Source organism: Lichenostomus cassidix, chromosome 11 (assembly GCF_008360975.1).
Source record: "Lichenostomus cassidix isolate B80296 chromosome 11, HeHo_3.0, whole genome shotgun sequence".
In the NCBI taxonomy this organism is placed as follows: Eukaryota; Metazoa; Chordata; class Aves; order Passeriformes; family Meliphagidae; genus Lichenostomus; species Lichenostomus cassidix.
This window is the reverse complement of record NC_139492.1, coordinates 8,345,208-8,366,048: the sequence shown is the minus strand read 5'-3', so window position 1 is coordinate 8,366,048 and position 20,841 is coordinate 8,345,208. Positions and strand designations below refer to the sequence as shown.

At 48.2% G+C, this 20,841-nt stretch overlaps 2 protein-coding genes across 3 annotated transcripts in view; both read left to right on the top strand.

Annotated features, from left to right (window-relative positions):
- The window catches only part of B3GNT9 (UDP-GlcNAc:betaGal beta-1,3-N-acetylglucosaminyltransferase 9), a 306,546-nt gene that overhangs the window by 169,102 nt on the left and 116,603 nt on the right, over positions 1-20,841 (top strand). The window lies entirely within an intron of this gene.
- Positions 18,417-20,841, top strand: part of GNAO1 (G protein subunit alpha o1) — a 141,256-nt gene continuing 138,831 nt past the window's right edge. The window contains exons 1-2 of one of the 2 annotated variants that reach the window (XM_085071780.1): positions 18,417-18,961; positions 19,045-19,087. In XM_085071780.1, the coding sequence (XP_084927906.1) occupies positions 18,844-18,961; positions 19,045-19,087 (161 nt within the window). In that variant the 5' untranslated portion in view covers positions 18,417-18,843. The remainder of the gene's footprint in view (positions 18,962-19,044; positions 19,088-20,841) is intronic. The other variant, XM_085071779.1, reaches the window with a different exon arrangement.

The window sequence follows — 20,841 nt, the reverse complement described above, 5'->3', positions numbered from 1 at the left end:
ATCTCTCCCCTCCTCTGTAGCCTTACTTCTCCTTGGAAATGGCTGCTGCGGAAGGATGGAGAAGGGGATGTGCTGATAATGGAGGTGAAGTAGCACTTGGGAGCAGAATCCTTCATCCCCCAGCCAGGGGATCCCACTTGCTCACCGGTGCTGGACCAGGGAGGAAGGAAATGTGGCCAAACAATGAGCTCCAGGAAGTGGCAGCAGCCAAAAGCGAGGCCCTGAGTCAGCAAACCAAGGGACTGAAACCTGAGTTCCCCTTGTGTTGCTGCCCAGGGCTGAGCTGGGGGAGGGTCCTCTGGGAGGAGATGTGTCCTGTGCATCCAGCTTGAGAGGGAAAAGGTCCTGCACATCACCCTGAGCCACCAGATCCCACCCTCAGCCACAGGGCAAGTGCACGTTGTATCCTCAAGGCTGTGGTTTTAGCTCTGAGACAGATGGGAAGGAAATGGCTTTTTAATACAGCTGGGGCTGAGCAAGTTGCTGCAGAAATAGGTGGCTTCTTAGCTCTTATGTCAGTGTTTTCCTCCTGTCCTGGTTTTCCATCCACACAGCCTTCAGGGGTTCACTGAACTGCACAAACACCATCTCCCTCCAGGACTTTGGGAAAGTTCCATTTTTTCCAGCTTTTGGCTGCCAGAGTGTGCAGGAGAGCTCTATGCTGGGACACAGCACTGGGATCTGGTCCTCTGCCAAACACAGCACACAGTGCACATCCCACTCTGCCCCATATGCTGATGTGGGAACCAACCATAAACATAAATAAATAATAAATTACTACTAAACTATCACTGAATTATGCCTTTTCCCTCTCTTCCTGTGCTTGGTCCATGCTCAGTTACTAAGTGACCTGGTAGTTGGCCTCGTGTAACAAACAGATGAGCATTCTGCTCTTTATTAACTGCCTAAAATGTTATTCCATTGCAACATATTGCCCCAGGTGCTGGGAGCCCTGCGGTGTTCCCAGTCTTCTGGGTTACAACATGCCCTCCTTGAGGGCTGCAGGTTTGCCAGAGCACCCCTGGGTGCTGCTGGAGCACCCACTGCAGGGACAGTAGGAAGGTTTGGAGTGCGGGAGGATGACAGAAATGGGGGAAAGTCACTTCACATCACCCATCTGCTGCCACTGAGCTGCAGCGTACGAGCATCCACCCTCTGACAGCTTGCTGGGAGGAGAGAAAAGCCAAGCTCATGTGCTGCCAGCCAACACCCTCTTTCCTCTGTAAGGCAGCTTACAAAAGCCATTTGCTATATTAATGTGCCAGCCCAGCCTCCCTCCTGTGCACTTTTTCCACTCCCCTGCCCAAAAGGCAGAGGTTGGGTCTAGATGAATGCTGCCTTCGGGGAACTTCCCCTCCCAGCCCTGCTCACCCAGGGCTGCAGCTTATGGGGCACAGTCCATCCTGCTAAGCCCATTCCAATGCCCACCACTGGGCCCCTGAATTGTTTAGCTCCAACAGGCAGAAACAGCATTTTTCTATCCTGTGAATTTTCCCAGCGGATTCATGTAACTGATTCCTCTGCTTTCCCAGACAGGATTTCCAGGAGGAAGGAAGTCTCATTCTCAGTGAGAGTAACCAAGCACCTCCCCAGCAGAGGGATGAAATAGCCATTCACATTGTAAATCATCACACCAGCTCCATGCTGGCAGAGTTGCCTCCCCAGCTCCCTCCAGCTTCCTGCCCATTGCTCACATTTAGGGCTTTGACACAACAGCCTTGGTTTGCTGTTGTTTGTTGTTTGGCCGAACCAACGATGACCATGCCTGGTCGGGACAGTATGAAGTTAATGCCTCCCCCAGGGAGAATTTCATCAGCATCTTCCAACACAAAACCTGTCCCCAGCTCATCCCCAGCACTGACAGATACAGGCCTGAAATGCAGCATTAATTACAGAGGGGAGCAACGAGATCCTAAAGCAGCTTCTTCCTTACAATTATCTAAAAGAGTCAGAGACAGGAGAGGCTGGAAGAAGACACTGCTAAGGAGATGTGGATTCAGGAGACCTGCAAGCAAAATACAGCTGCAGCTTAAAGGCTGCAAGAGAAAATGTAGGGCAATAAATTTATAGAGTCAAAGCAACTTGAACATTGATCAAAAGTACAGAGAAAGCAGCAGGGAGATGTAGAAATAACAGAAACTTTAATTCCAGATCCTACCTGCCAGTGCAATAAATATTAATGGAATAAGTTGGAAAAGAAGGAGGCCTCCTTGAGAAAGCAATAGCAGAAACACTGAGATTGATTTCCCATCAAACAATGTTTGACAAACCAAAACAATTAAGGGCTGAGAAACAAAACCTAGTTTTAGGAGGGTGATAGGCAGGATAAATGGATTTCCAAAGAACCGACAATAAAAGCTTTTGAGCTCACTTCAAGCCCACCAATGGTGGTTTGAATTAAAGTTCCCAGCATGACACCAGGCTGTGCCCTTCAAGCACCCTCTGTCCCAAGGGTTTCTCCTGCTATTCCAGAGCCAACACAACAAGTTTTTACCCTCAAGGCTTTGTGGGCCCATAAAACTTGGACCCAACTACAGAAGTTACTTGCACCTCATATAATAAGCCACTTCCACACATTGATACCATGCCCACCTCCCATTCCACAATGCCTACATGGGTCACTGGAAACTATTCCTGTTCACCACCAGTTCCTCTGGCAGGGGAGAAATCTACAGATGCTGCTTCTTAGCTCAGACACATATGATACACATACTCTCAAGGAAATAATTGCCCCCACCATATAAGCCTGACAACTGCTGCTCTTCCAGTTACCTTGGCCAGTTTTTGTCCAATTTACACAAGGAGTTATGTACAATTTGGTCTGAAGGCACCACTGAACATGACACTGGGTGTTTTGCTCTGAGAGAAGCTCATTGTTGTCCATCAAAAGTTTCCTCCTGTCAGTTCCTTGTGAGGCTGGTAGGGGAAGCTGGAAGGTTTCTGCCTAGTTGGGTGGTTGATGATGCATCCTGTGAGGGACTTCATGGGACTTTTAGTGCCATCAGTAACACTGGAAGTGGTGAGTTCACGCAGTGGCCCAGGCCAACATTTTACTCCAAGAGAGACAAGCTATTGCTTGGTATCTTCAGCTTCCCAAGGGCTGGTAGATCACCAGTCTTCCACTGCCAGGAGCAGACCCCTCCTCTCCACAGCCCTGAAGGTCCTTCAATGAGCCAGAAAGCAAATCTCCTTCATCACTTCCCCGCCCACCCCATCCAAGCCTTGCTGAGCAGGCTCTGCTGCACCACGCACCACAAGAGGAGCTCATCAAAGCAGCCTTCTAATTGCTAGAGTAACAACTTGGATGTACAAAAATGCCAGCGAAATTTGCATGACTAATTAAATAATTAAATACAGCCTGACAACTGAGGAACACAATCACGCATCCAAAAATCAAAACCACCTCTTGAGCAATGGAAGAAAAGGGATTCACTGCCCTGCCTGTCCTGTCAACAAGAGCTGCTGATGGGTTGTGCCTTTTTGATTGGAAACCAAGCAGAAGCAACAGCATCCCCATTCTCTGATGAAGCCTTTGATCTCTGTCCAAGGAGTTGCTGAATCCTGAGCTCGAGCAAGCGGCTGCAGTGGAAAAGCAGCACTGAATCTGGCCATGCTGCTGATGCTGGTGCAGCAGGGACTGAGTGCTGCAGACAGCTCTGTGAAGACCTCTGGGCAGGGTCTGCTACCCCAGCTTTCCATGGACAGTGTTGGACAGGCTGCAAACCATAATGCTGGTCAGCCTTGGAGTGCTGGGAACCTGCTCTGGGAAAGGTCACACTTGTGTCTCAGCTCCCACATGCCTCTCAAATTTAACCCCAGCCTTCAGCAAAAAGCAAATCCCACTCCCTCCAGTCAGATGTACCAGACTCAAAGGGTTAAACAATGCTGCTTTCCACCAAGGAGAATGCAAACTATCCCACCTCCTTGCTTTTTCTATCAAACTTATAAAACCCATTTACAATATAAATATGGAGATGGTCAGAATTGCATGGGCTAAAGGCGAATTTGAAAAGATTAATTCTCTATTACAATTCAAGCCTTGATTTCATAACCTTAGAGATCAGATTCCCTGAGACTCTACTGGGCTGTGGCAGGATGCCTGAGTTGACAACACTGTGACCTGACAGAAGCCAGAGTCTGACATACTTTAATTCTTCAAGAAAAAACAGCATCAACATGGGTTTGAGGAAGGAGAGAGATGAGATGGGAAATCCAGCCCTAATGGAAAGGCCTGGGATGTTGCCAATATTTTACATTCTTCGTGACACAGTTTGCTGCTGGCTCCATTGCCTGATGTGATTAGTCCAAGAAAAAATTGGCCACTGCCTTCCCAGCCCAGTGCTGTCCAGATGGTTCTTGCCTCCCTCTCTGCCCACAGCCAGAATCCCTGCAGTCACCAGAAGCCCTGCAAGCCCCCAGGGACCCATGCAGGAAGTGCATTATTCCTTTCCCCTGCACTTGGTGATATTATCTGGAAAAGCACTGGCACGATTTCAGTCCAGATCTTATTGACACAGAGACCAAAGGGGAAAAAAACATTACAAGAGGAAATGAGAAGGTCTAACATGTAGTTTAGTTCCAGAATAGACCTGCTAAATGCTTGCACATCACAGCACAGCCTATCTGGCCACTTAAGGAGCAAAGAAATTCTTCCCCATCCCCAGCTCCTCACAAACCTGGCACCAGTTAGAAACTTCCTTCTGAGTCAACATGGTCAAACTAATGTAAAACCTCGACATGACCAACCTTGCATACGTTTCTACCATGCTTATGTAAAGTGATTAGTGATAAACCTATAAAAATCCAGGGTGTGAACCAAAACAGCTGGATGAGCCCATCCCAGGGCTCCACTGTGCACAGCAAATGTAGAGCAGCTCCTTACCACTGAAAGCTGAGAACCAAACCACAGAACCACACTGATTTCTCCCAAACCATCCTCCTGGGCTGGCTGAGGAAAGCCAAGTGCCAGCACTGAGCCCACTGTGCTGCTCTGGGGGCTGCAGTTTTGCATGGCCAGGGTGATCCAAAGCAAAAACAGATCCTCCAAATGGCAGTGCTGCTATAAACAGGGATGCTGCCTTGGCTTGCCTCTCTGCTAGCTGTGCAAATAATTTCTGGGCAGCAGAAACATAAGTAAATAGATGAGAAGTACATGAGAGGATATATTTCTCTAATTTACTCAAGTCACTAAGAAGCACCAGGGCAATTTTTAAAAACTGCTCACCACTTGGGAGGTTAAACTCTGTCAGTTTCTAAAAAATTTATTATTTCTGGCTGTAATTACAAATTTGAGTAAGAGACTATCTAGAAAAGCAGATCCATTTAGCCTCTGTAGCAGAAGTGTATTGGGGACTCAGAGCACATAGTGGGGACCCAGAGGAACCATGCTGTCCTGGGTTAATGATAAGACTCTCTCCTCCGAGAGCGAAGGGCCCCGACACCCCCTCCCCCACCCACAACAGAACCTCTCAGATGAAAGTGAAGAAAAAACTATTTATTTAACAAAACCACGCAGAGTGCCCTACAAGGCACAGGGGAAGGGGAAAAACAAGGTGAAAGGCAGTTATTCAACCTGAATAAAAAGTCCTTTTCTCAGACGCAGTCCCTCTCCTCCTCGCCCCCACCCGGGGCCGGGTGGAGCTCCCTGGAGAGCTCTGCTGTCCTCTGGCCCTCCTGGGTCTCCGGGTGGCAAAGCAGATCGAAGAGAAGGGGTCCAAACGAGGAAAAAAAAAGAAGAATGGAAAAAACGGGAACAAAGCTCACTCCGACCCCCGTCCAGCACGCAGTCTCTGCCGAGCGACGAATCCTCCCCCGGAGCGAGGCTTGGGGAAAATGTTTTCAAAAAAACCCGCGTTTCTCTCTGCGGCTGGGTGCAGTTAAAGAGACAGGACCACACATTTTTTTCTTTCTTGGGCATATAAGCCAACGATAGGGGATAAAGGATTATCATATCATCAATCCAAGACACATGCTACTGTATTATCCATAATTCAGACCTTCCCCAGATATCCAAGCCCACAAATCAAAAATTGCAAAAAAGCATCCAGAATCCAGCCCAGAGAAACAAGTTTCCTTCATTTGCCCAGCACTGGCACAACAAGAATTCTTGTTTGCTGAATACTTGTGAAAAACACTGCTCATTTTTCATGTCTCTGAGCAATTTCATAAAGCTGGCTGCAGAAGCCCACGTTGCAAAAAGCAGGACCCTTTCAGGCAGGCAGAATTCCCTGACGCAGGCTCAAGCAATACCCTGGCTTCAGCCTTTATTACATCAGTTTGTTGATTTGCAAAGCTGGTAAATACAGACCCATCTTCAGGCTCCTGTGTAGCTTAACCATTTGTCATATCAGTGATGTCGGAGCTGGGACGGGCTAAGGGTGCAGAGACGTGGAGAGAGGAGTTACAGCCTCAAAGGTGACGACTGTCATGTTAATAATTAGCATCTGTTGCCATCAGAGCCTATAAGGCAGATCCAAGCAGGGAGTAAAATTCTGTGCCAATATCTCCATTGGGTTTGTGGGTGGTCACTGGGACTCTCCAGCTTCCCACCACCTGGAGGGACGAGCAAAGGCTTTTGGAGCCATTGAAAATTGTGAGTTCAGAGCAGGACCTGCACGTCTGGCAAAAGGAGCTCCATCCTTTTCCTTGCCAAATGAATCCCAGAGGCTTTGTTTAGACCTTTTGCACAAACCTGTTTTGGAAAGAGAGAAAAAGACCATACCACAAGGAAACCTCATGTTTCTTGTACTGAAAAGCACTTTATTCTCAAAGCACAGAGCTAAACACAGCCTGCACTGGCTCCTGAAGAAAACCCCCCTCAGCTGATTAACCAAGTGATGTGCACACTTGCTGCCTGAGGGATTTCCAGCTCTGGGAGTTACTCACCCTGCCTGAGCAATGGATTCCAGGACACAGTGATGCTCCTGCCACTTCAGGGGCTATGTTTTTCCCCTGCACCTTGAAAAACAGTCCTCCCATCATCTCACACAGCTCAGGAGTTGAGCTGGGCAGAGGCTTTTCCAGGGGCCCTGGCATATGCTGGCCACATCCTCCTGCTGTCTGACTAAACAGAGGAGATGAATAGCAACACTCCTGTCATGGCCCTTTCTGGTGTTTCAACAAACATGTAATGTCTGATTGAATCGTGGAAAAAATGCTCTGGAGTCACCTTCACTAACTTCTTATTCCATCTTGGTGGTCTCCTGACAGCCAGGATTTCAGACCCAGCTGTGAAGGTGCTGTTCCCCTGCAGCCAGCCCTGTCCCCACCAGCTCTCCCCTCTGCCAACGGAGCAGCACCAGGCGAGAGGTTTGCAGAGAAACCAGGAGTTCCAAAGCGTAATCCCGAACAGATGGCAGCTCTAGCCGTGCAGCCTCAGAAGGGCACTTTTAAAAGTAAATAGCAACAAATGTTTTGGTGTGTAATGCGTTGAAATCTTGATCTCACACAGAGCTTATTTTCTTTTTTTTTTCTCTCCCAGCAGTGGCAAATGGCTGAGGACAAACGCTGCTGAAAAGAATGAAAAAAGAAAAAACCTCAATCAATTAAGTGTTTTAGAAACAATTGTGTTTCAAAATCAACAAGAAGAATTCATGAAAATCAATCCTAATTCAAGAGGGCTGTACTGATTTGTTCATCTTTCCCTTTCCCTGCCTAAGCAACCGAAGCAATAAAAATGATAGCTCCATCTCGGGCAAGGAAGCAATTGAAACTTCAAAAACGTTCAACATCAGCTGATGAAGCTTGATGCAGTCTCCATGGCCTGAAAGCTAAATATTCTGCAAGAGAAGCAATGTACCAGGCAGATGAGTGGGAGTTTCAGATAACTCCTACCCCTTCAGTTTGTTTCTCTCAATAAAGCCAAGCAAACCAAGGTAAGATTGTCCTGTCACACGGGAAAAGCGAAACTGTTTGTATCAGCAAAGGCACTGCACAGACAGGAGCTGCCTCAGTTGCTCTTTGCCAGTAGGAAACAACTGCTCTGCTCTCACATGGTGCCCACCCAGGGCCACCACCACAGGGACACCATCGGGGCAAATCTCCTGGCAAGAGAAACTAGGACTTGAAATGCAGATCTTGATGCACCTTCCTGAAATGCTACAGCCATACGGACATGGGCAGCATGCCACAAACCTGCAGCTCTTAATCTCATCATACCAAGTGGCTCCAGAAAAAACACTTCTTCCTGGGAAACCCAGAGGAGAGCTTGGGCACCTCCTGCTCCCTAGATCTGGCCGTAACTCAGTGTCACACAAGAAAAGCATTTTTCAGGCTGTCACACTGTCAGGGAGGGTGCCTAGCGGATCATTACTGGCTGTGTTGATATTGGCCCAAATAATAACAATTTTTCCAGAATCTCCCACTCAAACATAGGGTGGGGGAACACATGCCCCTGCCAGGGTCTGCCCTGCTCTAAGCTGAAGTCATGTAAACGTAATTCTTGCAGCACCCAGCCTTGTGCAAATAAAGCGTGTCCAACCACCTTCAGAGAGCTTCCTGGCAGCACAGAGAGCAAGCAAAGCCAGAGCAGGGCACCCATATCCACAGGCTCACGTCATCTCACCTTGACACCACCAACAGCAGCTACCCAGTTTTGTCTTGAGACAAGCAAACGCAGACTCAAGTGTGGGTTTAAAGGTATTTGGAAGATAAAAGCTTCCCAGTTAGCAAGGACACATTCTCAAACCCCCAAAGGAGGGTTTCTCTTTAACAGGCACCGACAGCACCCTGTGTCACTGCATGGCAAGATCTGAAATAGTTATTCACAGTGAAGATTGTTTACCTGTGACTCACAGATATCTTCCCAGCTACCCCCATGCTCTCTAAAAGGGAGCAGGAATTTGAGCAAGGAAAAAAACCTGGGAAGAGCATTGTGGAATGAAATGAGGAAAGGCAGTTAAGAGAGAAGGAGAAAAAAATCTGAAGACAAAACATCACAGGAAGAAAAGAGGAAATGTAAAACATGGTCTGGAGAAGGATCTCAGACACTTGAGATTTTTACGGGTTCAGATTTTCTTCAGTTAAAGCTTTTTCACTTCTTTCTATAAAGTCATGAATTTTGTTAGACCTCCATCTGCCCCATATAATCACGAAAGTTATTCAGACTCCATCATTCTTCCTATGTGCCTAGTGCAACCAGATGGAGATTTAGGAGGGAGACAGTAGGGACCTCTATGTCCTGCTATGGTCATAACCCAAGGAACTTAGATACCACTTGATAATCCTTGAGGATTCAGTGCTCTGTTCTGTTCCCTGCTGTGTGTCCCTCTTATTGAAACTTGAGCAAATGCTTGGGGACTTTGGATGTATTTCTCCATAGCACTGCAACAGAAATTGTGAAAAAGATTTTCAGAGAACAGAGCAGCCCCTTTCATGATGGCATCCAGGATCTGGGGTTTTCTTTGTGATCCTCCTGGTAGTAATGCACAGCCTAATTTCCTTTTTGACTTATATTCCACAGGAAAACACACTGCAGTTTCACTGTGGCTAAGCAGAGACCAGGATTCAAGAGTAAGGCATGGGGCTGAAGTTGTTACAAGGAAAGAGAAAAACAGGCAGAGATTTGTGCTTTACCAGCCCCTGCCTTGGACCAGCCCAGCAACACAAGTATGTGTTTGTGCTGCTGTTCAGTGCTGCCATCACCCAGCAACCAGGGAAGCCACTTGCTCATCAGAGAAGGCTCAGGAAGGTGGCCAAGTACACCAGGGCAGGGTGGCCTCCTGGGCTGCTCCTGGAGTGGTGTGATAGGGGGCACATCACTGTGCAGCCTCACCATGACTTGGTCATTCCCAAAATCCTCTGGCTCATCTGGGCACACAGGACTGGAGGGTGAGCCCAGCAGCCCACTTTCCCAGCAGCATAGCCACACTACAAGCAGATTTTTCTTTCCTCGAATATATCCATTATATCTCCTCATTTAGCTGGGATTCACTCAGACTGATTTGCTGTAGACTTGGTTAAGAGATTAAAAACTGTATTTATTCCCCAGCCAGCCAGTATGACCCATTTGCTACAATGCATAGAGGAAATACATGACCTCACTACTTTTTTATGTCAAAACTTTCCAGGATAAATCCTCATCTCCTTGCTGGGCTTTGGTTTGATTATTTTGTAATCACATGCTAAAGTAGACAGGGCTGATGTGTGGGGGAGGCACATTTTATTTGTTTGGTAATACCTGTGGTGCTGAGCTGTTAGAGACCCCCTCTGAACCATTCCCCTCCTGCCAGGAGTACAGGTGCCATTCCAATATGTGTCTCTGGTGTTCACCTCGTGCAGGTCACAGCTGTCTTGGGACAGAAGAGATCTACAGCTGTCACAGGAACCTCCAAACCCTCTACAACCACTGATTATCATCAGGAAGAAAAAATAACTGCTAAGATCCTTACTTTCTGCCTTAGAGGAAACACATTTTAATTCTACCTTGGTATCAGCCTGTTGAAGGCAATGGACGTACATACAGCCAGAATTTTCTCTCTTCCAAACAACTTCCAGCTTTGCACACAGGTTAAATCCTGCCACATTCATCTTCAGTACTTAAAAACCCTTCTCATCGACCTATTTTGTTCTTCATATCAAGCAAAGAAAAGGAGAGAGGGTAGAAAGAAATATTATTCTTATGTATATGCTAATGGATCATCTACCTTTTCCAAAGGTTTAAAAAAAATCAAGAATATATTAATAACTTATACTTACATATCTGTTCATCCCAAATAAAAACACCAAACTGCAAGAGTACCTATGTCTCATCACCTCCTGCTAAAAGGTGGAATAGGACAGGTGGTTGATAATTTAGTGTAATTGTTTTCCAACAGTAAAGGAGGTGAAGAAAAGAATACAACATTCCATGAATTCGAGAAAGCAAGAGGCAGCCAGCTTAATACCCATGTGAACTATCGATGCAGGTTGCCAGAGATCCCACCCCAGTATCCAAATCTCCTGGACACAATTCTGTTAGGAGATGAGGGAACTCATGCAGTACATTTGAAAAACCCTGCTTCAGCCACAGAATAAGCATTTTCAACCAATATTTAGATCTTCTGGTCATTGCAACAGTCAAATACATCTCAGACAAGCTGGACTACTACAGAAATTGAATTCTTCATGCTGTGACAATGTATTTTTCAACATCTTAGTCATTAATGTAGAACTTTCTTGAGCTATCCAGATGCTCAATTTCTGACATCACTGCAATCAAGGGGAGTTTCACTGCTGCCTGGTGAAGCCACAAGAAAAAGCCAGTAGCAGCCCCCAGGAAAACATCCCCCTCTTGGTACGTTTTATGGTATTTGCTGGCCACAGCCAGCACTCAGTAGATGAGGATGGCTACACCATGTCAGACAGATGAGCTGCCCAGCCCAGCTGCCTCCTCGATTCTCTCCAAGGCCAGTGGAGGCTGCACTAGGAGGGATACCAGCACAGCACATGCTCAGCAGCCTCTCCCCTTGCACTCGAGCTCCTGACAGTCTGTCACCTGGGGACAGATTTAACCGCAGGCAGTAATTTTCTGTATTTAATAACCTTTGATGGATCTTTTCTGCAGGACTTTTTCTTCTGCTTTTTGAACCTGGATCAGGTTTAGCATCCAGCCAGTATTTTGATATTGAGTGTACTGATACTTCAAATACAGAGTTTGCTTCAGGTACTGTTTCATTCTTGCCCGAGATGTCATTTCCCCCAACATGACCTTCTCAGAATACCACTGCCTGTTTTGCATGGGCAGGATTTGTTCTCCCCCATCCCCTTCCAATGAAAGCAAGTCCTTGTCTCAGGGCATTGTGAGGGATGCTCATGAAGGTTAGCTTCAGCCAAGGACAACCAGTCTATAGGCTCTCTTCAAAATCAAAGGTGAGAGATGATTCCTGTTATTCATCCTGCACAGGACTGTCTCTTTCCCTCCACTGATTGCAGCCTCTGTCAGCTAAAGCCAGCCTTTGTGAATCACATCAGTACTTAGAATCAGGAAGCCCTGCATAACACCGAAACAACACTTGGTAGAGCTGATGCTTCTTTTAAATATTTTAACAGATATTTCTAGTAGAAAAACAATGATAATTCTGAAAAAAAAACCCGAGAGGTTTTTGCAGAGAAAAAGTGCAGGAGTTGTATGTAACTAATGGTATATTTGTACTTGGAGTTAGCTTCTGAGAGCTGTGAACCTTGTAAGTACACACTCATATTTTCAGGGACTGAATTAGCATTCCTCAATAAGATCACTCATCAGGACTACTTGTGTGAATGAGAGCTGGAAGGTTTCTGGATAGCATTTATATAAAAACAGGAATGTTCCTGAAGTGCTGTAAATGGAGCTGCTTAAATTGTCTATCCAAGTCTTGCATCTGATGACAGTAGCTGAATGAAATGACACTTGTGTGCAATCAGTTGCATGTCTGAGCTTGAATGCTTAATGCAGAAGGTTAAGCTCAGTTTCACCAAGACCAAGCAATGACTGATTTTCCTACACAGAGTAATCAAGACTTTGCCTCTAACCAGCACTCCTGGATTGTGGCTGGAATAATTTAATTCCTACTAAATCATCCCCCTTGATGTAGTGGAAATAAGAATGGTAAAGGGCTGACGAATCCTTGTCGTCATTAAGCTCCAAGCCAAGGTCAGCTACCCTGTCTCATTTTTGGCACCATTTCACCCTTGTCTGAAGGACAACATTGCATAGCTTCAGTTTTGTGGCTTTTCAAGGTTACTGATGCACCTGCTGAATTACCCATGCTATTACATATTTCTTACTGTGGAAAGTGGACAGATGTCAGCTTCTTCCCCACTTTCAGTTCTGTTCCATTTAGGTTCTCCCATCACCATTGAAGTACAGATATCTGTACTACCGTACAAGCAGAAATTGGATCAGATGAAGGGGCAGAAAATAGCCCATGATTATGTAAACCTGTCCCAAACAACAAAAATACCCATGAAGGAATCTGTACTGATTTCCACTCAATGATCACCAGCAAAAGAATTAATCATTTTGCTTCTGACCTTTTTTTGTAGGTCTACAAGTCTTTTAACCACCATGTGTCCCTGAACCACTAGAAAATGGAAAACATTGACACTGCAAAGACTCCTTAGAGCTGACAGTTGAAAGTTACTGCAGAAAAGAGAGAGAAGATCACACCTCATTAAGGGTTACTGACAAGTTTTCTCTCACTTTGAGAAACTATAACTTGGTGCTCTCTGCTGACTTAGGTAATATCCTATATCAGGCCATATAATTTTTTTTTTTCACGATAAGTAGTAGAAACCTTTAATTTTATATAAAAAAAACTTATTGTGCAGAAACCGATGTGGATCCTCAGGAAATCAGTGGTTTGAACCACAGTACTGATCAGCACTTTCATTCACTTGCTGTCTTCTGGGACTGGTAGACAGACCAGCCCAGGACCTCCTCCGGACCTGGTACATGGAGTTCTGCTCAGCTTCCCCTGCAGATCTTCTCTCTGGCATTTGTTACTTTCCCCGGAATACATCGCGTTCTTCTCTCTATCACATGACAGACCTGAACAGAAAACTTTCTAAGGTTAGTTCCAAGTACTTTGAAGACAAGCTGTTGTATGTCTCTGCCATGCAAAAGTAAGCCCTAGCCCAAAAACTTCACCCAATTCAAGACAGGAGCTGTCAGTGATTCCCAAGCCCTGTAGTTATCATTGTCCAGCCAGACAGGCATGAAAAACTAACAACAAAATAGGTTTTTCAGCATTTCTCCAGACTTCATTTGGCTGTCCAACTTACTTCTTGACACCAATTATATTGCAGATCATATTCTTGTGATTAGGTTACTTTCTTTTTTTTTCTTGGTGTCTCACTCTTGTTTTATAGCCAATTTTCCATACAATCAATCCACCCCAGACCTTCTCTTTCCTTAATACTCATCTCTTTTTCTCCAAATCCCTAGTCAAATTCTAAGGTGCCTCCTCATTTGATTTTCTGGAGTAGAGCGTATTTGTGGGATATGGAGTGAGTAAGAGTGAAGTAAGGATATTTGCCATTTAACCTAGTATGTGTACATTTCATTAATCCTTCCTCCATCAACCACTTAACCTTTATGGGCATTCTTATTGCCTCTCATTGTATTGATTTCTGTCCATTTCTCCAATTTAGTGAGATCATGCAGTATTTTAAACCTGTCTTCCACTGCATAACTAGGTTTAGCTGGGGGGTAATTGACATCAATTTAAAGAATGAAAAATTAAGCTGAATATCCGGGGAAAATTTCCTAATGGTGAGATCTGCTAGAATGCATTGCTATCTCTCCACGGGATTGGTGGCTGTTCCATTAGCATGTACATTAAAACAGTACTGAAGGAATATAAGATTATGGATTGGACAGAACAATCCTGAAGTAGGAGGGGAAAGACAAGCTGCAAAGCTTTGCAGCTTTCCTCCTACAGTCACATCATTCTGGGCTTGCCCCACTCCCTCCTCATACCACCCACCAGTTCTCTGAGGATGTGCTGATCGTGCAATATCAATTATGAGGATGGATCCAATTTGGTATTCCTTCCAATTCTATGGCAACCTCAGTTGTGGTGGGAGTGTCATGGTAGCTACGAGACTTTCTCAAAGCCCATGGAATAGTTTTCTCACCCCTCTTTACTACCTCCTGGCAAGCTGTGGGAACAAACTTTTCATTAAGATCTGCTGCGATAAGAAAAGGAATAATGGTTTTACACTAGAAGAGGGTAGATATGAATTAGATATCAGGAAAAAATGTTTGATTTTGAGGGGGGTGAGATATTACAGGTTCTCAGAGTGGTGGTGAATGCTCCATTCCTGGAAACATTCAAGGCAAGGTTGGGAAGGGCTCTGAGCAACACGGTCCTCCTCACTGCGGAGGGGTTGGCCAGATGGCTTCCAAAGGTCTCTTCCACCCCAAACTATTCTGTGATCCTAGAAAGAAAGCCAGAGCACTCTACAAACCCTTGAGCTGGGTAGCAGAGTCCAGGATGGTGATGTGTGCTGGGGGGCACATCTCTCCTCAGTCTGGAAGCGCCCAGGATAAGACAACACAGGCGAGATCAGAAAGCTGTGGTCTACCCCACAACATCATTTTGGCACAGCCATTTTCAAAGGCATCCATCAGTTCTGTTACCATCCTTCACTTCTTAGAGAAATTACTATCAGATTAACATTTCTAGCACAATAGTTGAAAATTGATTGGAGAAAGAAGCTGGGTTTTGCTGAGGCACAGATCAGATACAGGAGAATAAAGACTCCTGCTTAAAATACACTGCTGACTCTTAGGTTTGGAAGAGAGCAGTCTGAGCAGAAACAAACATGTTCTTTATGCACCTTGATGAAATAGTTTAATTGCAGGGATAGCCAGAAAGAAAGTTCCTCCTCTCCAACTTTAATGGAGAGGTTCTCTCATTTACAAGGGGAACAAAAAGAAGCCTATTTTCATCTGAAGTTGTTACTACCAGCAACCACTTTTTATTAAAAGAGGACTTCTGTCAGCTCCTGAAAAAGGGAAATATCTTTTTCAGCAACAAAACCCAATATATTTATCCAAGTAGGCTGGAATGCATTTTGTTTGGTGGAGGAGGCAGTCTTTTTTCTTTCAGGTTCTTGAAATTCATCTGCCATGAATAAGCAATTTTTTTAAAAAATGAAATTTCCCTCTAAGAAAATTTCAAAAGAAACATTTCCACCAGCTCTGTTCAGTTAGCAGCAGCAAAAAAAATGGCTCAGAAATGGCTCAATTTCACAGCTGCTCCCCTGAATTTTTCTGAGAGCTGAGAGAGCAAGGAGAAGACTTGCCAATTTCTGATTTTCCCTTAAGAAAGAAATTAGCAGATTATTGTGTAGCAAGGGGGATGTTCATGGGACAAAGGGCTGAGTGCGGACTCCACACTGGTCAAGAAGAAGAGAAATCATTTTCTCCATGGCAGGAGGCTCGGGCTACAAATTTGTCAGATAACGAGTAGCCAGAGGCTGATACAAAAGACTAATTCTCTTAGTAATACCCTTGGAGAGTTTCCCAATATGAGTCCAAGGCTGGCAAGCTGCTGGAGGAGACAGGAAGAAAATGCAGCCATCTCATGAGGACACTGCCTCTGGATTTCTTCATTGTGTTTTTTCTATAAGGCACTTTTCATAATTCCCTCTGGCTAGAACCATTGAAATGAAACTTATTGATTGAAATTCTGATCCTATTGATTTTACACATGAGATTTGTGTGAATATGAAAGAGCAGGAACTGCTCTATAGCCACGCCCATCTCCATTTATTCCCTGCAGAACACATGCTGTAGGCTTGCTTGTCCATCTAAGCCCCCTGAGCTTCCAGAAATAAATTACCCAAAATTCAAATATACTGCACCTCTTAGCTCACAAATGTGTGGTAGATATTACTGGTCCTTGATTACACTGAGTTACCTTTTGCTTTCTTTTGTCTGCTTTTCTTTCACACCCCCTCTTTACCTCGTTAACCACATGTCCTGTTTTTCCCTTTCACTTCAGAGATGAGGAACGAAAATGGGAAGAACATGTTCTGTGAGGAAGAAGGGATGGGAAACAGCACTGGGAGGAGATGATGGTTTTCTGGAAGGAAAGTGCCTGGGACTTCATGCTTAAAACACTGTAAGTGCTATTAGAAATGGTATTTCTACCCCTAAAGAAAGGGTCCTGGATATGGGAATCAGTGAACTTAGGGCAGCAGGCAAGATGATCACAGAGGAGGCAGTGATCAGAGGTCCCAAGTGGAAAACCAATACAGTGGTCACCCACACCCAACACCATGAACAGCAGTGCTCTGCCTTCCCCAAGACCCTGTGGGGCAGCCCTGGTGCAGCACAGACCAACATTTCCTTCCCACAGCACAGGGATGTTCCTGTCAAGCCTCCTGTGCTTTTCGGCAGAGAGGTGAAGTGGCTTTTAGAGGCAAAATCAGCAGCCTCAGCATTCACATCTACTTCCGAACAACCAAACTTCCCACTGCAGATTTCTTGTTTATTGAAATGATGGGTGTTCTTTCCAGAGATCAGGAGGCAATCCTTGATTGTCTTCATTTTAGTTTGATCCATTTTACCTTGCTGTGCTCAACACTTCCTTCTTTTATCTCTAGATCTTTTTATAGCTAGATTGTCACATATCAGTCAATGTTATAGATTAAAGCTGAGTATATTATGACTTGTTTGGGCCTGTAGGAAAGCATTTTAAACAAAGTTCTATTTATTTTATTTTCCCAGTTGACATTTGTTTTCTTCTCTTTTCGAACCTTGTGAAATGGTAAAACCTGCCAGGAAAATTGTGGGATTTTAACTCACTGGAATTCTTAAATCACTGTTAGATATCACAGAATGGTTACCAAAAAAAGGCAGGTCATCTGGTGAGGTCTGTGACCGCACTGCAACAAGAAAACCCGAACCATCTGTTAATTACACTGATGGAAAACATAATCCAACATGGTGGTGAAACCTGATGCTTTGCATCGAGCACGTAAACGATTCACGTTGCAAATGTTGATCAAAGTACTGAACAGTGGGGAGCTCCCAAAGGGCTCCTGGCAAGTCAAGTCACAAACACGGCACTCTGGGGCAGGACGGGTACAGGGTGTGGGTGCAGGACTGTGGGACCCCAGGGCACATGGGGAGCCAGGGTCTCTGCAGTGCAGGGAGCCCAGAGCCCACATGCACACACTGCTGTCCTTCCCGGAGCACTGAGGCGCTCAGCCCTGCACTGCTGGGCCAAACCACAGAATCATGAATGTCCCGAGTTGGAAGGGACACACAAGGACCATCGAGTCCAACTCCTAGCCCTGAACAGGACAACCCCAAGAGCCACAGCACGTGTGTGAAAGCCTTGTCTAAATGCTTCTTGAGCTGTCAGGCTTGGTGCTGTGATCACTGCCCTGGAGAGCCTGTGTCAGTGCTCAAGCACGCTCCGGGTGAAGAACCTTTTCCTAATATCCAACCTAACTCGCCCCGCCCCGGTACAGCTCCAGCCGTTCCCTCGGGTCCCGTCACAGCAAACAGAGAGAGGTGCTGCCTCTCCACTGCCCCTCCTGAGGCAGCTACTGCCCACGATGAGCTCTGTCTCTTCCTCAGGCTGAACAAGCCAAGTTACTTCAGCCGCTTCTCGCATGGCTTCCCCTCTAGACCCTCCACCGGGGCAGACCCCAGCTCCGAGTCACCGGGAAGGGGGGCAGCAGCCCGAGCCACGGCCTCTCCCGTCCGGGGAAAGGCGCCGGGGCGAGGGGACGAGCAGCAGGGCCGCGAGCTCCGTCCGCGGAACGCGGACAGCCGGGCCCGCCGCGGGCAGCGGGAGCGGGAATGGAGCGGGCGCGGGCCCGGGTGGGGCCGCCCCGAGCATGCGCGAGCCGCGCGCGTCACGGGCGCGGGCGAGGCCGGCGGGAGCGCGCAGCCCGGCGCGCCCCCGCGCTCCCTCCTCCCTCCGTCCCGCCCGCCCGCCGCCGCTCCCGCGCCTCCATTCGGCACCGCCGCCGCCCGCCGAGGAGGGGACAGCGACAGCCGGGAGCACGGGAGAGGGACGGACCCTCCCCCGCCGCCAGCCCGCTTCCTCCTCCTTCTCCTCCACCTCCTCCCCCGCCTCCGCCTCCGCCTCCCGGCCGGGAAGAGCTCGCCGTGCCCGCAGCAGCCCCGCTGGATGCACTGAGCGCTCGGGCGCGGGGAGAGAGGGGCAGGAGGGAGCCGGGAGCCCCGCCGCGGAGGCGCTGCGCTACCCGGAGCCTCACGGCCATTTGCTTTAATTCTTTTATTGCCCCCCGGCCGCCTCCTCCTCTCTGCCCGCGGGAGCCAGCCGAGGCGGCGGGGGCTGCATCCCCCCTCCCCCCCTTTTTTTTTTTAATTTTTTTTTTTAAATTTTCATCGCCGCCATGGGATGTACCCTGAGTGCTGAGGAAAGAGCCGCCCTGGAGCGGAGCAAGGCCATCGAGAAGAACCTGAAAGAAGACGGGATCAGCGCGGCCAAAGACGTGAAACTCCTCCTGCTCGGTGAGAACCCGCCGGTCGCCCCCCCATTGCCCCCCTCCTCTTCCTCTCCCCGCGCTTATCCCACCTCATCTCTCTTCCAACAGGAGCCGGAGAGTCGGGAAAAAGCACCATCGTGAAGCAAATGAAGTGAGTGCCGCGGGGGGGGCGAGCGAGCGGCGGTGCGGGGCGGGAGAGCGGGGCGGGGGCTCGCTGAGGTGAGCGAGGGCCGCGGGCGCCATGTTTACCTGGGGGGACCGCGCAGGCACGGCGCGGCGGGGCCGCCGCCGCTCCCGGCGCTGTCCAGGGCCGCTGGTGCTGAAGCGGCGCCCCGCGGCCTCGCCCCCGGCGGCGGTGGGGGGAGGCCGGCAGCCCACCTTCCCCCTTGGCGCAGATGTCCCCGCGAAGCGTACCGCTGTCAGTTAAGCTTAATGTCGGGGTGTTAGCTGCCGGCTCTGCGGATTTGAACCGAGGCTCTCTATCGCTGAAAGCCCCTTTTATTGAGCTTTTACCTTCTCCTTTTAATTAATGAACAACGAGCTTGGCCACTCATCTCATTCAGACCTTTCCTGCTCTAGTGTCCGGGTCTCCCGATGGTACCCGGCGCTGCTCCTCGCTGGGGCTTCCCACACCCTCTTCCTGTGTTTAATTAGATGGAACCGTGCAATAAACAGCAGTGAAAAGCCCGCACGGTCTCTTCCAAGCATCCCCGTGGCTGGTGTAAACGCACACCGTGGGAAAGCAGGTGCAGGGAAGGCTAATAGGGGTGGAGGTGCACCCGTGGTGCGACTATTCTCCCCCCACTCATTTTTTTCTTAAATTAAAATACAATTAAATACCCCGTCCTCCCACTGCTACAAACATGACGGGCTGGCTGGGGGCGGGCGCCATCACGGAACGAGCCTGGGCGCTGGTTCAGGGTCTGGATTTCAGCTGGGAGCGGTTGCCGCTTTGCGATGCTGGTGGTTGCAGAGCGATCCGTGGCTGGGAGGGGCTCCCCCGGGACCGGGGTTGCTTAGCGAGAGGAAGAGGCTCAGAGATGGGTGTGGATGGGACGCGGGGAGCGGGGTGCGGGTCCCGGCGCGGGGATCCGGGGCCGTGCGGGCCGACGGGCGGGTCCCGGTGCGGCGTTCAGGCGGTTCGCGCTGGACAGCGCCCGGCGGGGGCTCGAACCGGCGGCGGCGGGACCCCTCCGGCACCGCGCGGCTCCTCCCGGCGCTCGGCAACAGCCCGAGGGGCCCGCGCCCCTCGCAAGCTGCTGCCCTGAGCAGCCCCGGCTGTGTGTGTGAGTGTGTGCATGTGTGTGTGAGTACGTGTGTGTGAGTATGAGTGTATGTGTGAATGTGGGTGTGCATGTGCGTGTGCGTGTGCGCGCACCACGGGAGCAGATCTGGGCCTTCAGCCCAGCTCCCCTCCAGGCAGGCTTAGCGGGTGACCCGGATATTTCTGTATCAACTCTGTGGCCGCTGTGTCCACCCCTCGGGGGTTCAATGAAACCATCATCTGCGCCTGAGGCAGTGCTTTTCCCAAGGCGCTGCAGGGCTGGGAGGTCTCTGAGAGGAGTGCACAGCGGTGTTTGCGGCTTTCCCCACAGATGTTTGTGTATCCCTCTTCTGTAGAGGGTCTGAGCATCCCCTTTCACTGTTTGAAAGGAGGCTTTCCTCCCCTTTCACCCCCACAGTTTGATCTGGGCCTGGGGTGCGGTGGGTTTGGTTTGCTCTTGTTTGTGTGCAAAAGGTGGATCAGGAGACATGTCACTGCAGATGAACACCAATAAATTATTTAATCTCTAGGAATTGCTTCTGCAGAAGCATGCTGGAATGGCGGGCGATGGGTTTTTGTTGAAGGGAGAGGCTGTAGGTACCACAACAGCAGAGTGCACACGCAGAACCCATAGGCAGGAG